Source organism: Artemia franciscana, chromosome 11, assembly GCF_032884065.1.
Source record: "Artemia franciscana chromosome 11, ASM3288406v1, whole genome shotgun sequence".
NCBI classification, from domain to species: Eukaryota; Metazoa; Arthropoda; class Branchiopoda; order Anostraca; family Artemiidae; genus Artemia; species Artemia franciscana.
In genome coordinates, this window is record NC_088873.1 from 24606352 (window position 1) to 24624269 (window position 17918).

A 17918-nucleotide genomic window follows, 5' to 3' on the forward strand; every position below is an offset into this window, starting at 1 on the left:
GCATCTGAGCAGTAGCACATATGAGGGAGGATTGGCAGCTCTTTATGGATGCCCTATGTGCCTCTGGTGGCGCAGGAGGAATAAAGGTCTAAGGTGAATAATAAAATCGTCTCAATTAAAAGACAAAGGAAAATTAAGCTTAATAAAACGTAAAAAAATGTTCTTAAAAAAACTTTAATCATCAAAATTAAAACCTAAAATGAAAAGAAATCGTCAATTTAAATTTAAATCAAACAGAAATTACCATGATTTTTCCAATTTATTATCTAGCCCCTAAGGCTAGATATCGTCTTGCTCATTAAAATCTTAACAAGAGACACATGTTTTGATAACTTGTTGTGGAAAAAAAAGTTAAACTTTTTTTTATAATCAGCTTTTGGGTTATACCAGTAGTTTTTGAAGAACTAATATAAATAAAGAAACAAAGTTTAGCATAAATAGCAGAGTTGAGGGGAGGGTAGTCCTTTCACACGTAGAAAAATTTATTTCCGTTTTAAGTTTCTAGATCACTAGGTACTTTAATTTTTAAAGGGTTGTGTTTTTATGCAATTTATGCTCGTTTTTAATATTTGAGGTGACTAAATGTGAGGGCAAATTCTCATCTCTGTCTTGATCTGAAGGACCTCTAATAGAAAAAAAATATACATTTGAGACTAAAAATACATACTTTGAGGCTTCAGGCACCCTCTCTCCCAAAAATGTCAAGTGATCCCTTTATGTTCAGTGTACAACTCAAAAATACTACATAACTGCTGCTTTTTCTATTCAAATAGTCAATAACTTTTTTTTTTTTTTCTTTTTTTTTTTTATCATGGAACGCATCTTTGGTTAGGGAAGAATATGTAATCACAGGGCAGACTGGCTTCTAAAACTGACAGGCTGTAGAGATGATCTTTTGAGAGTTGTGCAATGATTGGCATCTCAAACTTCTTCTGAATTATCTTGACCCGAAGAGGCCAGTACATTCTTATGGTACAAATATCCGAAGAAGCCAATATTCTTCAGGTTATAAAATAACTGCTTTTAAATTTATATTTAAACTCTGAAAGCTAGCAGAAACTGATTCTAGTCTGAAGCATTTACCTCAGAACTTTTACAACCTAAATTTAACAATAAATTGGTTACCCGCCATAAAACGAATGCATTCATCAACCACGATAGTCAGTAGGAGAAAAGTAAGTTTTGACCAGGAAAAAATTGATACAGAAATGGTTTCTTCACCCTCCGAACAAGAAAATGACGCTTAACAACGTATCAAAAATCTAAACGTCTAGCTAGATGCGAAATTGTTTTTTTTACGTTTTTCGATTTACTTGCTACAAAACTGAGAAAAATACTAAAAAACGTAAACTAAGTGTTCCACACATCTAAGGGTTTTAAAAACACGAAATTCCTTTTTTGTAATTTTTTTTTTATTTATTTGCTAAAAAACTGAGAAAAATTAAAAAAATATAAACTAAGCGTTTTACACATCTTTTATGGTCAACTTTTGACTCTGATTTCATTTCTGGTGTTCATTTCGTCACCTGATTAAAAGAAAATTATTTATTAGCAAAAACATATTTAAAAAAACTGCGCATTTTGATAAAACTGCTACTACCGTCTGTCAAGGTCTAGTTGGTAATGTAATAGGTTCAAAAGTACAAAACGAACAAACAGGGGTGAAAAAACACCTCAGTGCTCTAGACCTTTTAGAACAAGGTACATTGTAACTTAGAGAAAAAGCTTTCATCTTATTAACCAAATTTATAAAAATTGTACTTCATCTAAATGTAGGAACTAAATTTGTCATCATCACAGTGAACTTTTATTCTTCTTCGCTAAGTTCATCTTAAAACTTAGAATTGTTGCAAGAACTCCCTTGCAGGTAAAGCAAGCTACGGTGCACTCAAGTCTGTTTTTCTTACAGGTACACTTTTCACTATCACAACCGTCAATACGACAAGACCATTTGATAATTTTTAGCTGCTGAGACGGAGGGACAGGGATGTCTGTTTTGATTGGTGCAAAAACTTCATTATTTTGCAATTTCCTTTCCAAGCTTAAAGGGTCTACTGGGTTCCCGAACCAGACTTGAACTTGACAGTAGACTCGTAGCGAGTGGTACTTCGCTGCTGCCTGACTCGGTGATAGCTCTTATGGATGAACGAAAGTGGTGGCAGTACTCAATTTTCTGTGAAAAATCAGCTTTCTGGCAGCGTCAAGGTTTGAAATATTAGGGCAACCGTACAGTACCAACAAGACCTGCTCTCCTACTGCCACAATATGGTCAAGCGATGCAAACTTGTCACCAAATATAGCAGCACTGTCCTTGAAACTCTTGTTGATAAGTAGCAGTTGAACGGCTCTGCCCTTTCCTGTTCCATAAAGATGAGAGGTTGTGTCACAACCTAGCACGGAGTGACAGAATAGCATCAGATGGTTGACATCTGTCCCTAGCTTTTGCTTTACCTCCCTAATATCCCAAGCTGAACTAGTAACACCAAACTTAGCTTCGGGTGAGAAATATAAACGCCTGGAACATGAGTCTAATCGACTAATCAGGAGAACCAAAATGTCAGTATCATCGACAACCACGATGGTGTATGTAACACGAGCAGTTTCAACTGCTTTTTCTGCAATCAGAACGTCGGCGTCTCGTTCTGAATGGAAAACTTGTAAACTGGTGGCTTCCAAATGGTTGCTGAGCACCTTCAGAAAACGTGCTTTGTTCGTTTTGCACTAAACAACTCTTCCTTTTTTATGCACAAGGTCCTCTTATTGGTGAAAAGGACCTGGCAACCAACCATTCTTGCTTGACGTAAATGGGTAGCATCTTTGATTGCTGGACCACCATCATAGCCACCAACCACAACAAAGTCACTAGTATACCTTGCTTGTACGTAGTGGACGTATGAAGCAAAGATGGCCTTAAAGGTTGACCCAACCTTCCATAGAACTCGATGTAGAAGAGAACCACCGTCTAAGACGATGCTACACACAGATATAGGTCCTGAGAGTGACTGAAACTCAATCTCACAAGCTTGAAAGATCGCTCTGCAAGTTCTGGCTTATTTGCTTTTTTTATTAGGCCATCACTTAAAAAAGAGAAGGAGGAATCGTGGTAAGTTCGTACTTGAAGTATTTTTCTCTAAGGTCAGATCGCTGGGCAACTTTTGTAAATCACTGGATTGGCAGAGCGCCAGATGTATGTGCGCTACCACGGATGACCCCACCTTTTTGACATTCATTAGGGTTACTTGGTCTTTTTTCTTGAAGACTTGCTCCTTCAAGGTTTTTCCCGTCATTTAACTTAGGATCACCTTTCCAGCCGCATAAGCCTCGTCAACATTAACATCTGGGGAAGAAGTTAAGCCGTTGGCAATATTTCTAAGCTGATCGTTTCCCCTGAACGGGGAAGATTCTCCAAAGTATCTAATGAGATTCTGGGTGTCGTCGAAGTAACGCTCCTTTTTACTGGAACTCATGTTGCGATGTTGTTAACTTGTCGAATAACCAATTTTTTTCAAATTCTGCATCAAGAGGTTGATCTCAAGGCATGCTGGTCTTGAAAGTACCCAAATAGCTCTCTGTCGTTCTGTCATCCCACCTCCATTCGTAAGACCGCCCGATGTCTTTAGGCCTCGCATATACTCTTATTCGATGACAAGACCTGCCGAAAGCCCAGCCTAGTGTCACTTTGACCTTCTAATGGTGTGACCTCCCTGTTCAAACGCTTCTAAGATTTTGGGTGACTAGTTTGGACTTCAGCCATATCTTGTTGGCATATCCAAACAGACTCACAATAGAGGTCTTGTCCAGATGCTGCTAGACACAGAAGCACCTCTGCTGCAGCTTGCAAGTGTAGATCCCACAGGCCCAGTCTTTCGGCATGTATGTATTTGAGCAGTATCCCAACCATGTCAAGATACTGAAAGCAGAGCTTTGCCGTTCTCTGAGACTGCAGATCTTGGCGTCGCTGCTTGAAAAAGTTATCCAGTTGCTTGAGCTGGAGATTTTGACTGAGACCTGCATGGTAAATGGAGTCAACTGCGTGAAGGTGCGACACTGTACATATTCGGTGGAGATCGTTATTTGCCCAGTCATCCCCTCAGATTTTGCACACTGCCTTAAAACTCTCTTCAAAGTCTTTGGTCCAAATCTTGTACCACTAATGACCTTTTCCGTGGTTAGTTTTAACATTTATCCTTGTAGCGCCGAAAAAGCAACGCTCTTGAAAATTCAAACCGGGAGTCAGTGATCGCATTACCACTTTTTATTGCATCTGTCTTTTCTGACAAGGCTCGTCTTCTATCATTCTTGATTTTTGACAGGTATATTTTGTTTGTAAAAGTCTTTCTTCAAGCAACATGAACTTGGTTCCCTGCCTAGACAAAGATGCTAGTAACTGCGTTTTGATAGCTTCGTTCTTCGCTGTAGCTCCCTTCTCTGCCAGTACTGACGATTCTGAGGTTTCTATTGGTCGCTCGCACAAGGGGCATAAAGCATTGGTAGGATCTGCCATCTAGAAGAGAGAACTGGGAATGAGTAGACTGTCAATGAATACGTTACAAGAAAAATCATGATCTGGATTGGACAATCTGCAGCCAAGTCCCAATAAACTCGAGTACAAAATCCCCCACAGACAGTCCTCATTAGCTCCCTTCGGCAAAAGTCAAACGTGACCGGCAACTTGTTTTTCGAGCGATAGTACTCTCACTTCCACTAAATAGTAAAAGGATATAATCACTTCTGCAAAAGTGACGGGCATCTTTTTGGCGGGCGATAGTGCTCCCACTTCCACTAAAGAACTTTCATTCAGCGCAGCTACGTCTACCGTGCTGCATTCAGTCGGCATGTTGGCTCTACTTAAGTTTCGTCAGGCAGATGGCGTTGGCAAAATATGTGTAAAAAAAAGAGGTAGGAAGGGTGTAACGTCACTTTCGTGACCGCATTTCCTTCTTTCAACTCCTATCTATTCCGTAGTAGTTACTTAACGACAACAACGACAACATTAAAAAAGAAAAAAACGCACCTGTGTTTAAGTATCTGCTCGGATCCCAAAATATTTTTATGTTTTTTTTTACGGATAGGTGGCTCTGCAATGCTGATTACAAAAACAACTTTGAAAAGAGCGTATAAGATCAATACATGGTTGTCGCAGAAACTGTTTATCAGAAGGGCTTTATAAAGGTCTGTAGGAACAGATACCTATTCAGAAATCGTTATTTGTTGAGAATGGTGAAAATGAATCGGAAATTTTTGCTCATCTTAGAAAAATACCTTATGAACATAGGTCACTTTTTATTAAAAGTGTGCGTGTATTTTTTATTATTATTTTCAACTTTAAAAATCAAAAATAAAACAATAAAATGATAAAAGGTGGCGTTTACGTTATATTTACTTTAATACAATCATTTCTCGAAAATGAAACCATCCACAGGCTGCTTTTCTTTTCATTTTCCTTATTCTCGGAATTCTGGAAAAATAAAAAAATAGCAGAGTAAAACTAGAAAAAAGGTAATTTGGCAACGCGATGGAGATTTAGATTTTTGATATGCTATAGAGCTCTCTTTTCTGAATAAAGTTGTCCAAAAATAATTTCTGTATCAATTTTTTCCTGGTTCGACAATTTTTTTCTGTATATCTCTCCTAGCAAGCATAGTAAAATCATTAAGGTACATTTAATAAAGTAATGTACTGAGCAGGGCCTGTCCTCCAATAGAAAAGCATTTCAAAATTCAACACAAAAGGAAAAATATAACAACTTGAGCACAAAGATCGAAAACTGGCTATTTAAAGTGTCAAGTGACTAAGAAATTTTAACTTATATTTCTTTTTCCATTTTTGTGTAAACATTATATTATGCCGCTGTATATTCTAACATACAAATTGCTCATTAAAATAACAGGACGACATCAGTTCATGGGATAATTTGGCCCGTCGCTAAGGGTCTCCCTAAACCTGCACTATGGGATCTACCTTGTGTGTCAGCGCCATCTTGTTGCAACATGTCAAGATGTGCTGATAACTCGGGAAGACGAAGACGTAGAAGCTCCCTGAATACGGCCATATCGATTGATAACCCTCGTAGATTTTCCCCGAAGTAGCCATCAGGCAGAACACCTTCAACTAGGAATACCATAACCTGTAAGAGCACAAAAAATTTGTATTAGTCTTGAAAACATTATTTCCAGTCCCCAAGAAACATGCTCAAGGGTCATCCTTCGAAAACCGGCACAATCATAACCTAGATACCCATAGCTTTTATAATAATTTTTACAAATGTTGTCAAAATTCATATAATTAACCGGTTTTTATCTGTTTTGATAATCTTCCCAGCCGATATAAGACCTCTTCTATAGAGAAGAGCATATATTGTTTTCTTCAAAACTTCCAAAAATACTGACATTGTTCATTACCTTTATTAACCATACAAAATGATGAAATTGGAACATGTCTAGGGTTTATCAACCTTTCGCAAAAAAAAACAACAACAATTTTTCCAAAAAGCACTGAAGAGTGTTGTTAAACCTAAAATAAAAACAGAAATTAAAAATAGAAAAAAAAAAAAAAATCGCTATACATGGGAGGGACTATCGTCACGTCCAACCTCCGCTTTTTGTACTACAGACCGGTTAGTGCTTTCCTGAAGGCCTTTTAGAAAGCAAAAAACATAGCTAGTAGAAAATTGCAAACATTTCTTTTATCGGTTGTCTTTCCAAACTTAAAACGATCAGAAATTGCTACAAAGAGGAGTTACTAACGCCTTTTATGCCTTCTTAAGGCCAGGGCCAGAGCATCATTTGCACTTTATTGAAAACCATTCTTATTTCGAGAAATACCAACGAAAAAAAAGAATTAAAAACGGAAATCACGATAAAAGTTAAGAATACCAAAAATATCTAACAAAAGAAAAGTGACTGTTAAAAATATAGTTATATTCATTCCTGTAAGTCTCGTGAATTATGTAGTAATTAACCATACGAAAGAAAAACCGGTTAAAATACATTTTGTTTTCAGTAAAGCGTAAATGGCACTCTGATCTATCAAAGGCTCAAGGGCGTTATCCGTACTCCTTTTTGTGGGAATATTTCTGTTCATTTTTGTTTTTGACTTGATTATTTATCCTAATTTCTGTTTGTTTTTGACCTCATTTAATCGATGATGGTGATTACTGATCGTTTCAAGTTACTATTCGTTACGTTACTGTTCGTTCAATTCTTATTTGGATTTACATTTGACGACCTGGAAATCACAGTTTGTTTTGATTTAGTTCAATATCCCCACCCCTTGACCTGAAAATTTCGACTTACTACCCTTAACCGTTCATGGTATATTGCAGGCACGCCCTTTGACAACCTGGATGCACACAGTTTACTTTATTTAGTTCGACATCTATTTCGAGATTCCCTTCAAGTTCAACTTAATGACCTTAGTCGTTCCTGAGATAGTAACGATACCCCGTTTTGACAATCTAGATGCATTTAATATATTTTGATTTAGTTTAACATTCCTAGAAAGTTTCGTCGCAATACACTTAGGCGCTCCTGAGATGTTGTAGATACGCCTTTTTGACAACCTGGTTGCAAATTGTATCTTTTGATTAAATTCAACATGTATTAAAAGCTTCAACTTAAAACCCTTAGTTGTTCCTGAGATACTACAGATGCGCTGATTCGACAACAAGGATCTACATAAGGTTTTCTTACTTAGTTCAATATGGCCCTCAGAATGCCCTCAAAATTGGCCCCCTCAGTGTGCCCCCCTCGCAATAATTATTTTAATACTCAATCATAATAGATAAAAATTTAAAAGTTTTTTATCGATAAAACGACAAACCTTTTATAGATTATGGCTCTTGTCGATTGTTGCTGCCTGTTTGTGATTTATGTACATACCACATCGTACACACTATTTAGGATATGTTAATTATCACGCAAATTTCACAAATCTTTTTTTGTCCTACCACCATAATTTAGATTAAAAAATTTCTTGCACCCCCTCCCACCCAAATATAAGTTTCGTCCCCCCCTGGAGGGTCACACCCCACACTTTTATAACCTCTGCCTTAGATATTACAGGTGTACCCTCTTGACAGACTAGTTGGAAATAGTGTCTTTTGATTTAGTTCAACATTCCCTTCAACATACCCTAACAATTTCAACAACATTCCCACGAAGTTTCAAATTAACATCCTTGGCGCTCTTGAGATAGTGCGGATACACCATTTTGTCACCCTTGATGAACACAGTGTCTTCTGACTTAGTCTTACATCTCCTTCAACATATCCTAACTGTTTCAACTTAATACTCTTCATCGTTCCTGAGATATTGCAGATAGGCCCTTTTGACAACCTTGATAAATATATTGTTTTTGATTTAGATAACACCCCTCTCAACGTTTCCTCTTAGTTTCAATTTCATACCCTTAGCCTTTCCTGAGATTTTACGCATATCTTCTTTTGATAACAGGAAAACACACAGTGTCTTTCGATTTAGTTCAATACTTCCTTATCTATGCCCTAAAAGCTTCAACATAATAGCCTTAACCGTTCCGTAAATGTTGCAGCTATGTCATTTTAACACCCTTGATGAACATAGTGTCTTTTGACTTAGTTTTATATCTCCCTTAACATGCCCTGTCAGTTTCAACTTAATACACTTAGTCGTTCCTGAGATAATGTAGTTACTCCCATTTGACAACCGGGATGCAAATTGCGCCTTGTGATTAGTTCAACATACCCTTTAACACCTAATAGAAGTTTCTACTTAATACCGTCAGCTGTTTCCATAATATTGTTTATACGCCCTTTTGACAGCCTGCATACACATAGCCCCTATTGATTTAGTTAAACACCCTCCTCAACATTTCCTGAAAGTTTCTAACTTATTATTTTTGGAGACAATTTTATTTTTGGAGGGAAGGGTATGCTAGTTACAAATTTTTTACATATAGGGTTTTTTATTGGGAACTTCGCCTCCCAGTAAGCATAATTATTTGATCTTTTATTTTTGCCATTTGTCATGCCCCATTTTCAAGAAAATTAATATTTTTTCCTTCATTTTCTTCTGTACTGTGGTCTCATTTACCAAAGAACTAAAGGATAAAAGCTTCAAACCCACCTAAAACAGGATTTTTGGCCCTTTTTGGGCCCCATTTCTAGGTGGCCCACGCACCCAAAATACAATTTTTTTTTACATCAGGTTCTTCTTACCCCAAGGATCTATGGCAGTAAATTTACCGTTAAACCTTACTAGCCTAACTTACTTACTACCAAATAAAATGCAACAACATTTTTTATGCGATAATAAACCAAGATATTGTATGTCCTCGGCTAGTGGTTGTTACAATGATAGACTAGCGTATCCATAGGGATAAGCTATGTTAAGTTCTAAAAGTTAATCAAAAGAGTTCACAGCTGTTTAACCATTATGACGCACACACCTGCAGCTAAAAACAGATGAAATTTGGTGGACTGTTTCCACCATAATGGTTGTTTTTCCATGAAAGCGGAGCAGGATGAACCAAGGGTAAGCAAGCAAGGTAAAAGTAGAGTAAGATTAGGGGCAAAACTTTGTCTGACGTTAGCATAAAAGAACTATTTTAGTAGTATTTCATCATGTGTAGCACTGTAGCACGGGATTCAATTTGAAGCACTTTCGTAATACAATTTTTTTTTCATGGACAAAATGATGAGCATTTTTAAAAAAGGAAGAGGAATTAACAAAAAGTGTGGACCACAATTTTCGTATTTGTTTCGAAAGATTTGTGCGAAGTTTGATTTAACCGGAACTACCTTTCTGCCGTGTTTATTTCGAAAGATTGGCACTAAGTTTGAAATAACCAGACAAAAAAAAAAACTGATTTAAATCTAATCCAGCTACACATAGCGGGACAAGCAATTCTCTTCACTTTAGCACCGAAAATTGCTGTGAAACACACACGTTTGGGCAATTTTAGCACTTTAGGAACTGATCATGATAAATAGATTGTCAGGTTTACCTACTCTTGAACATGCAACATAAAATTGTCCATGAGAAAAACAATCCGTATTCAGATCTATACCTGATTATTCTAATGATTGCCCTTGAGCTTTGTTGTTGGTGATTGCTCTTGAACATGCAACATATAATTGTCCATGGGAAAAACAATCCGTATTCAGATCTATACCTCATTATTCTAATGATGTGTCCCTGTGTTACGGTCGTCATTTATATTCCCTGTGTCCCGGTCGTCATTTGTGTCCCGGTGTCCCAGTTTGTAATTTCTCTTTGAGTGTCCCGGTCGTCATTTATATTCCCTGTGTCCCGGTGTCCCGGTCGTCATTTGTGTCCCGGTGTCCCGGTCTGTAATTTCTATTCGAACAATCCCTGTGTCCCGGTCGTCATTTATATATCCCGCCTGTGCCCCCGGCGTCCCCGTTGTAGTTGTGCCCCTGTGTCCCGGTCGTCATTTATATTCCCTGTGTCCCGGTCGTGATTTGTGTCCGGGTGTCCCAGTCTGTAATTTCTCTTTGAGGTTCCCGGTCGTCATTTATATTCCCTGTGTCCCGGTCGTCATTTGTGTCCCGGTGTCCCGGTATGTAATTTCATCAGTTGACAAACATGACGTCAGTCGACAAACAACTTCATGACGCATACAGCTCAATCCTTAAAATGACGTCAGTCGACAAACATGACGTCAGTCGACACACAAACATGACGTCGCTCGACACACACACACATACACACAGACAACTTATTTTTATATATATACTAGCTGTTGGAGGGTATACTACCTAGTTGGTGGGGGCACTTCGCGCCCCCCCCAAGCCCCCCGCGCGCGTAAGTCGTTACGCGCCATAATAGTTACGCGCCATTGTAGTTGTGTCCCTATGTCCCACCTGTGAATATAGATAGATATATATATATATATATATATATATATATATATATATATATATATATATATATATATATATATACATATATATATATATATATATATATATATATATATATATATATATATATATATATATATATATGGTTTTAACTACGTAAAACTTGCGAATATACAACATTCTTTGCTGTCCCATTGTCTTTGCATATAAATAGATTGTCAGGTTTACCGACTCTTGAACATGCAACATATAATGGTCCATGGGAAAACAATCTGTATTCAGATCTATACCTCATGATTCTAATGATTGCCCTTGAGCTTTGTTGATGGTGATTGCTAATCGACCATTCCCTGTCCCGGTGTCCCGGTCGTCATTTACATCCCCCTGTTTCCCCCGGTGTCCCCGTTGTAGTTGTGTCCCTGTGTCCCGGTCGTCATTTATATTCCCTGTGTCCCGGTCGTCATTTGTATCCCGGTGTCCCGGTCTGTATATACATTCGTTTTTTAGTTTTGTTTTTCTCCTTTATTTTTTTCCTTTTTTTTTCTTTTTTAGCTTATTTAGATTTTTAGATTTTTTAGTTTTTTTATTAGTTTTTAGTTTTTTTTTTCTTTTTAGTTTTTTTGTCCCGGTCGTCATTTATATCCCCCTGTTTCCCCCGGTGTCCCCGTTGTAGTTGTGTCCCTGTGTCCCGGTCGTCATTTATATTCCCTGTGTCCCGGTCGTCATTTGTATCCCGGTGTACCGGTCTGTATATACATTCGTTTTTTAGTTTTGTTTTTCTCCTTTATTTTTTTCCTTTTTTTTTCTTTTTTAGTTTATTTAGATTTTTAGATTTTTTAGTTTTTTTATTAGTTTTTAGTTTTTTTTTCTTTTTAGTTTTTTTGTAGTTTTTACCTTCTTTTTAGTTTTGTTAATTTTTTTTTTTACTTATGTCCTGGTCGTCATTTATACTCCCTGTGTCCCGGTGCTTTGTTGATTGCTAATCGAACATTCCTTTTGTCCTGGTCGCTTTCTCTTTGAGTGTCGTCATTTATTTTTTTCTTTTTTAGTTCTTTTAGTTTTTACCTTTTTAGTTTTTTTTAGTTTTTTAGATGAAAATTTTTTTTAGTTTTTTCCTTTTTTTCTTTTTAGTTTTTTATTGGTTTTTACCTTTATGTTAGCTTATTTTTCAGTTTTTTCCTTTTTTTTTAGTTTTTTTTTATTTTTTATTTTTTTTAGTTTTTTACCTTTTTTTAGTTTTTTTAGTTTTTTTAGTTTTTTTAGTTTTTTTAGTTTTTTAGCTTTTTTACTTTTTTTATTAGTTTTTAGTTTTTTTGTAGTTTTTGCCTTTTTTTAGTTTTTTCAGTTTTTTTTTAGTTTTTTATTGGTTTTTACCTTTATTTTAGCTTATTTTTCAGTTTTTTCCTTTTTTTTTAGTTTTTTTTAGTTTTTAGTTTTTTTAGTTTTTTACCTTTTTTTAGTTTTTTTAGTTTTTTTAGTTTTTTAGCTTTTTTATTTTTTTTATTAGTTTTTAGTTTTTTTTGTAGTTTTTGCCTTTTTTTTAGTTTTTTTATTTTTTTAGCTTTTTTATTAGTTTTTAGTTTTTTTTGTAGTTTTTGCCTTTTTTTAGTTTTTTTAGTTTTTTAGCTTTTTTATTTTTTTTATTAGTTTTTAGTTTTTTTTGTAGTTTTTGCCTTTTTTTAGTTTTTTCAGTTTTGACGTCACCTGATCCAGTTTTTTCAGGTGACGTCACCTGATCCACGATCCACAGATCCACAGACAACTTATTTTTATATATATAGATAGTTTTTTTTTTTTACTTATGTCCTGGTCGTCATTTATACTCCCTGTGTCCCGGTGCTTTGTTGATTGCTAATCGAACATTCCTTTTGTCCTGGTCGCTTTCTCTTTGAGTTTCGTCATTTATTTTTTTCTTTTTTAGTTCTTTTAGTTTTTACCTTTTTTAGTTTTTTTTAGTTTTTTAGATGAAATTTTTTTTTAGTTTTTTCCTTTTTTTCTTTTTAGTTTTTTATTGGTTTTTACCTTTATTTTAGCTTATTTTTCAGTTTTTTCCTTTTTTTTATTTTTTTTTTATTTTTTTTAGTTTTTTACCTTTTTTTAGTTTTTTTAGTTTTTTTAGTTTTTTAGCTTTTTTTCTTTTTTTATTAGTTTTTAGTTTTTTTTTGTAGTTTTTGCCTTTTTTTAGTTTTTTCAGTTTTTTTTTTAGTTTTTTATTGGTTTTTACCTTTATTTTAGCTTATTTTTCAGTTTTTTCCTTTTTTTTTAGTTTTTTTTAGTTTTTAGTTTTTTTAGTTTTTTACCTTTTTTTAGTTTTTTAGTTTTTTTTGTTTTTTAGCTTTTTTATTTTTTTTATTAGTTTTTAGTTTTTTTTGTAGTTTTTGCCTTTTTTTAGTTTTTTTAGTTTTTTAGCTTTTTTATTAGTTTTTAGTTTTTTTTTGTAGTTTTTGCCTTTTTTTAGTTTTTTTAGTTTTTTAGCTTTTTTATTTTTTTTATTAGTTTTTAGTTTTTTTTGTAGTTTTTGCCTTTTTTTAGTTTTTTCAGTTTTGACGTCACCTGATCCAGTTTTTTCAGGTGACGTCACCTGATCCATCCACAGACAGACAGACAACTTATTTTTATATATATAGACTAGCTGTTGGAGCTAACACCTAGTTGGAGGGGCGCTTCGCGCCCCCCCAAGCCCCCCCCGCGCGCGTAAGTCGTTACGCGCCATTGTAGCTTTGTCCCTGTGTCCCACCTGTGAATAGATATATATATATATATATATATATATATATATATATATATATATATATATATATATATATATATATATATATATATATATATATATATATATATATATATATATATATATATATATATATATGTTGCAGATAAATAGAGTGTCAGGTTTACTGACTCTTGAACATGCAACATATAATTGTCCATGGGAAAAACAATCCGTATTCAGATCTATACCTCATTATTCTAATGATGTGTCCCTGTGTCCCGGTCGTCATTTATATTTCCTGTGTCCCGGTCGTCATTTGTGTCCCGGTATCCCAGTTTGTAATTTCTCTTTGAGTGTCCCGGTCGTCATTTACATTCCCGGTGTCCCGGTCTTCATTTGTGTCCCGGTGTCCCGGTCTGTAATTTCTATTCGAAAAATCCCTGTGTCCCAGTCGTCATTTATATATCCCGCCTGTGCCCCCGGGGTCCCCGTTGTAGTTGTGCCCCTGTGTCCCGGTCGTCATTTATATTCCCTGTGTCCCGGTCGTGATTTGTGTCCGGGTGTCCCAGTCTGTAATTTCTCTTTGAGGTTCCCAGTCGTCATTTATATTCCCTGTGTCCCGGTCGTCATTTGTGTCCCGGTGTCCCGGTATGTAATTTCATCAGTTGACAAACATGACGTCAGTCGACAAACAACTTCATGACGCATACAGCTCAATCCTTAAAATGACGTCAGTCGACAAACATGACGTCAGTCGACACACAAACATGACGTCACTCGACACACACACACACACAGACAACCTATTTTTATATATATACTAGCTGTTGGGGTGGCGCGGGGGGGGGGGGGATTCGCGCCCCCCCAAGCCCCCCCGCGCGCGTAAGTCGTTACGCGCCATTGTAGTTGTGTCCCTATGTCCCACCTGTGAATATAGATAGATATATATATATATATGTATGTTTTTAACTACGTAAAACTTGCGAATATACAACATTCTTTGCTGTCCCATTGTCTGTGCATATAAATAGATTGTCAGGTTTACCGACTCTTGAACATGCAACATATAATGGTCCATGGGAAAACAATCCGTATTCAGATCTATACCTCATGATTCTAATGATTGCCCTTGAGCTTTGTTGATGGTGATTGCTAATCGACGATTCCCTGTGTCGCCGTCGTCATTTATATATCCCCGTGTGCCCCCCGGTGTCCCGGTCGTCATTTATATTCCATGTGTTCCGGTCGTCATTTATGTCCCGGTGTCCCAGTCTGTGAATTCTCTTTGAGGGTCCCGGGCGTCATTGATATTCCTTGTGTCCCGTTGTCCCGGTCGTCATTCGTGTCCCGGTGTCCCAGTCTGTATATACATTCGTTTTTGAATTGGTCTTTTTTTTAGGTTTTAGTTTTCTACCTTTTTTTTAGTTTTTTTTAGTTATACCTCATGATTCTAATGATTGCCCTTGAGCTTTGTTGATGGTGATTGCTAATCGAACATTCTCTGTGTCCCCATCGTCATTTATATATCCCCCTGTGCCCCCCGGCGTCCCCGTTGTAGTTGTGTCCCTGTGTCCCGGTCGTCATTTATATTCCCTGTGTCCCGGTCGTCATTTGTATTCCGGTGTCCCAGTCTGTATATACATTCGTTTTTGGTAAATGATGAAATAAATTTTTGTATTTTTCCCCTTTTTTTCTTTTTAGTTTTTTTTTGGTTTTTACATTTTTTTAGTTTTTTTAGTTTTTTTTTCTTTTTTATTTTTTTTTTATTTTTTTAGTTTTGTTTTTCTCCTTTATTTTTCTTTTTGTTTCCTTTTTTTAGTTTTTTTTATTTTTTAGTTTTTTTAGTTTTTTAGCTTTTTTAGTTTTTTTATTAGTTTTTAGTTTGTTTTTTTCTTTTTAGTTTTTTTGTAGTTTTTACCTTTTTTTTAGTTTTTTTTTACTTATGTCCTGGTCGTCATTTATACTCCCTGTGTCCCGGTCGTCATTTGTGATGGTTTGTTGACGGTGTTTTGTTGATGGTGATTGCTAATTGAACATTCCTTGGGTCCCGGTGGCTTTCTCTTTGAGTGTCCCGGTCGTCATTTATATTCCCTATGTGCCGGTGTCCTGGTCGTCATTTGTGTCCCAATGTAATTTCGTAATTTCGTCAGTCGAAAACATGACGTCAGTCGACACAGAAACATGACGTCACCTGATACACAGACAGACAGACAGACAACTTATTTTTATATATATAGATAGCTGTTGGGGTGGCGCTTCGCGCCACCCCAACACCTAGTTGGAGGGGCGCTTCGCACCCCCCCCCCCAAGCCCCCCCCCCCCGCGCGCGTAAGTCGTTATGCGCCATTGTAGCTTTGTCCCTGTGTCCCACCTGTGAATAGAGATAGATATATATATATATATATATATATATATATATATATATATATATATATATATATATATATATATATATATATATATATATATATATATATGTTGCATATAAATAGAGTGTCAGGTTTACTGACTCTTGAACATGCAACATATAATTGCCCTTGGGAAAAACAATCCGTATTCAGATCTATACCTCATTATTCTAATGATGTGTCCCTGTGTCCCGGTCGTCATTTATATTCCCTGTGTCCCGGTCGTCATTTGTGTCCCGGTATCCCAGTTTGTAATTTCTCTTTGAGTGTCCCGGTCGTCATTTACATTCCCTGTGTCCCGGTCGTCATTTGTGTCCCGGTGTCCCGGTCTGTAATTTCTATTCGAACAATCCCTGTGTCCCGGTCGTCATTTATATATCCCGCCTGTGCCCCCGGCGTCCCCGTTGTAGTTGTGTCCCTGTGTCCTGGTCGTCAATTATATTCCCTGTGTCCCGGTCGTGATTTGTGTCTGGGTGTCCCAGTCTGTAATTTCTCTTTGAGGTTCCCGGTCGTCATTTATATTCCCTGTGTCCCGGTCGTCATTTGTGTCTCGGTGTCCCGGTATGTAATTTCATCAGTTGACAAACATGACGTCAGTCGACAAACAACTTCGTGACGCATACAGCTCAATCCTTATAATGACGTCAGTCGACAAACATGACGTCAGTCAACACACAAACATGACGTCACCCGACAGACCCACACACACACAGACAACTTATTTATATATATAGATATAGATAGAATAGACAGATAAGTTGTTTGTCTGTGTGTCTGTCTACTGACGTCATGTTTGTGTGTCGACTGACGTCATGTTTGTCGACTGACGTCATTATGAGGATTGAGCATTATTCCGTCATGAAGTTGTTTGTCGACTGACGTCATGTTTGTCGACTGACGAAATTACAATCGGGACAACGAGACACAAATGAAGACCGGAACATTGCGACACAGAGGATATAAATGACGACCGGGACACTCAAAGAGAAATTACAGACTGGGACACCGGGACACAAATAACGACCGGGACACAGGGAATATAAATAACGACCGGGACACAGGGACACAACTACAACGGGGACGCCAGGGGGCACAGGGGGGATATATAAATGACGACCGGGACACAGGGAATGTTCAAGGGCAATCATTAGAATAATGAGGTATAGATCTGAATACGGATTCTTTTTTTCCCATGGACAATTATATGTTGCATGTTCAATGGTCGGTAAACCTGACAATCTATATGCACAGACAATGGGACAGCGAAGAATGTAGTATATTCACAAGATATAAGTATATAAGGCTTCGACCGGGACACCGGGACAAGGGAATATAAATGGACACAGGGAATATAAATGACGACCGGGACACTCAAAGAGAAATTACAGACTGGGACACCAGGACACAAATGACGACCGGGACACAGGAAATATAAATGACGACGGGGACACAGGGAATGTTCAATTAGCAATCACCATTCGCAAGTTTTACGTAATTAAAAACATATAAATATCTATCTATATTCACAGGTGGGACACAGGGACACAATTACAATGGCGCGTAACTAACATGGCGCGTAACGACTTGCGCGCGTGGGGGGGCTTGGGGGGGGGGCGAAGCGCCCCCACCAAATAGGTGTTGGGGGTGCGCGAAGCGCCACCCCAACAGCTAGTTCTAAATAAGAAGGTCTGTCCATTTTAAATTTGCTTGGTTCTAGCCTGGAGTCGGACTCCAGGCTAGAATTTAAGGCCATATTTAAATAAAACTTAAACAAACTAAAAGAAAAAATACCCTTTATAATTTTTTCAGACGGGAAAACCTTCATTTATTTAAGATTTTGGTACCAGACCATGCCCACAAGAAGTAATTACTCGCACCTCATAGTCCAACTCTCTATCTCTTTGTACTTCCTCCGTAAGGCACCCTTCCACAT

The 17918-nt window shown here is 36.9% G+C and overlaps 1 protein-coding gene across 1 annotated transcript in view; it reads right to left on the reverse strand.

Annotated features, from left to right (window-relative positions):
* LOC136032578 (TBC1 domain family member 30-like) overlaps nucleotides 1–17918 on the reverse strand; it is a 223975-nt gene that overhangs the window by 158076 nt on the left and 47981 nt on the right. Inside the window, exon 5 of the mRNA XM_065712848.1 lies at nucleotides 5962–6127. Within this exon, the coding sequence (XP_065568920.1) occupies nucleotides 5962–6127 (166 nt within the window). The remainder of the gene's footprint in view (nucleotides 1–5961; nucleotides 6128–17918) is intronic.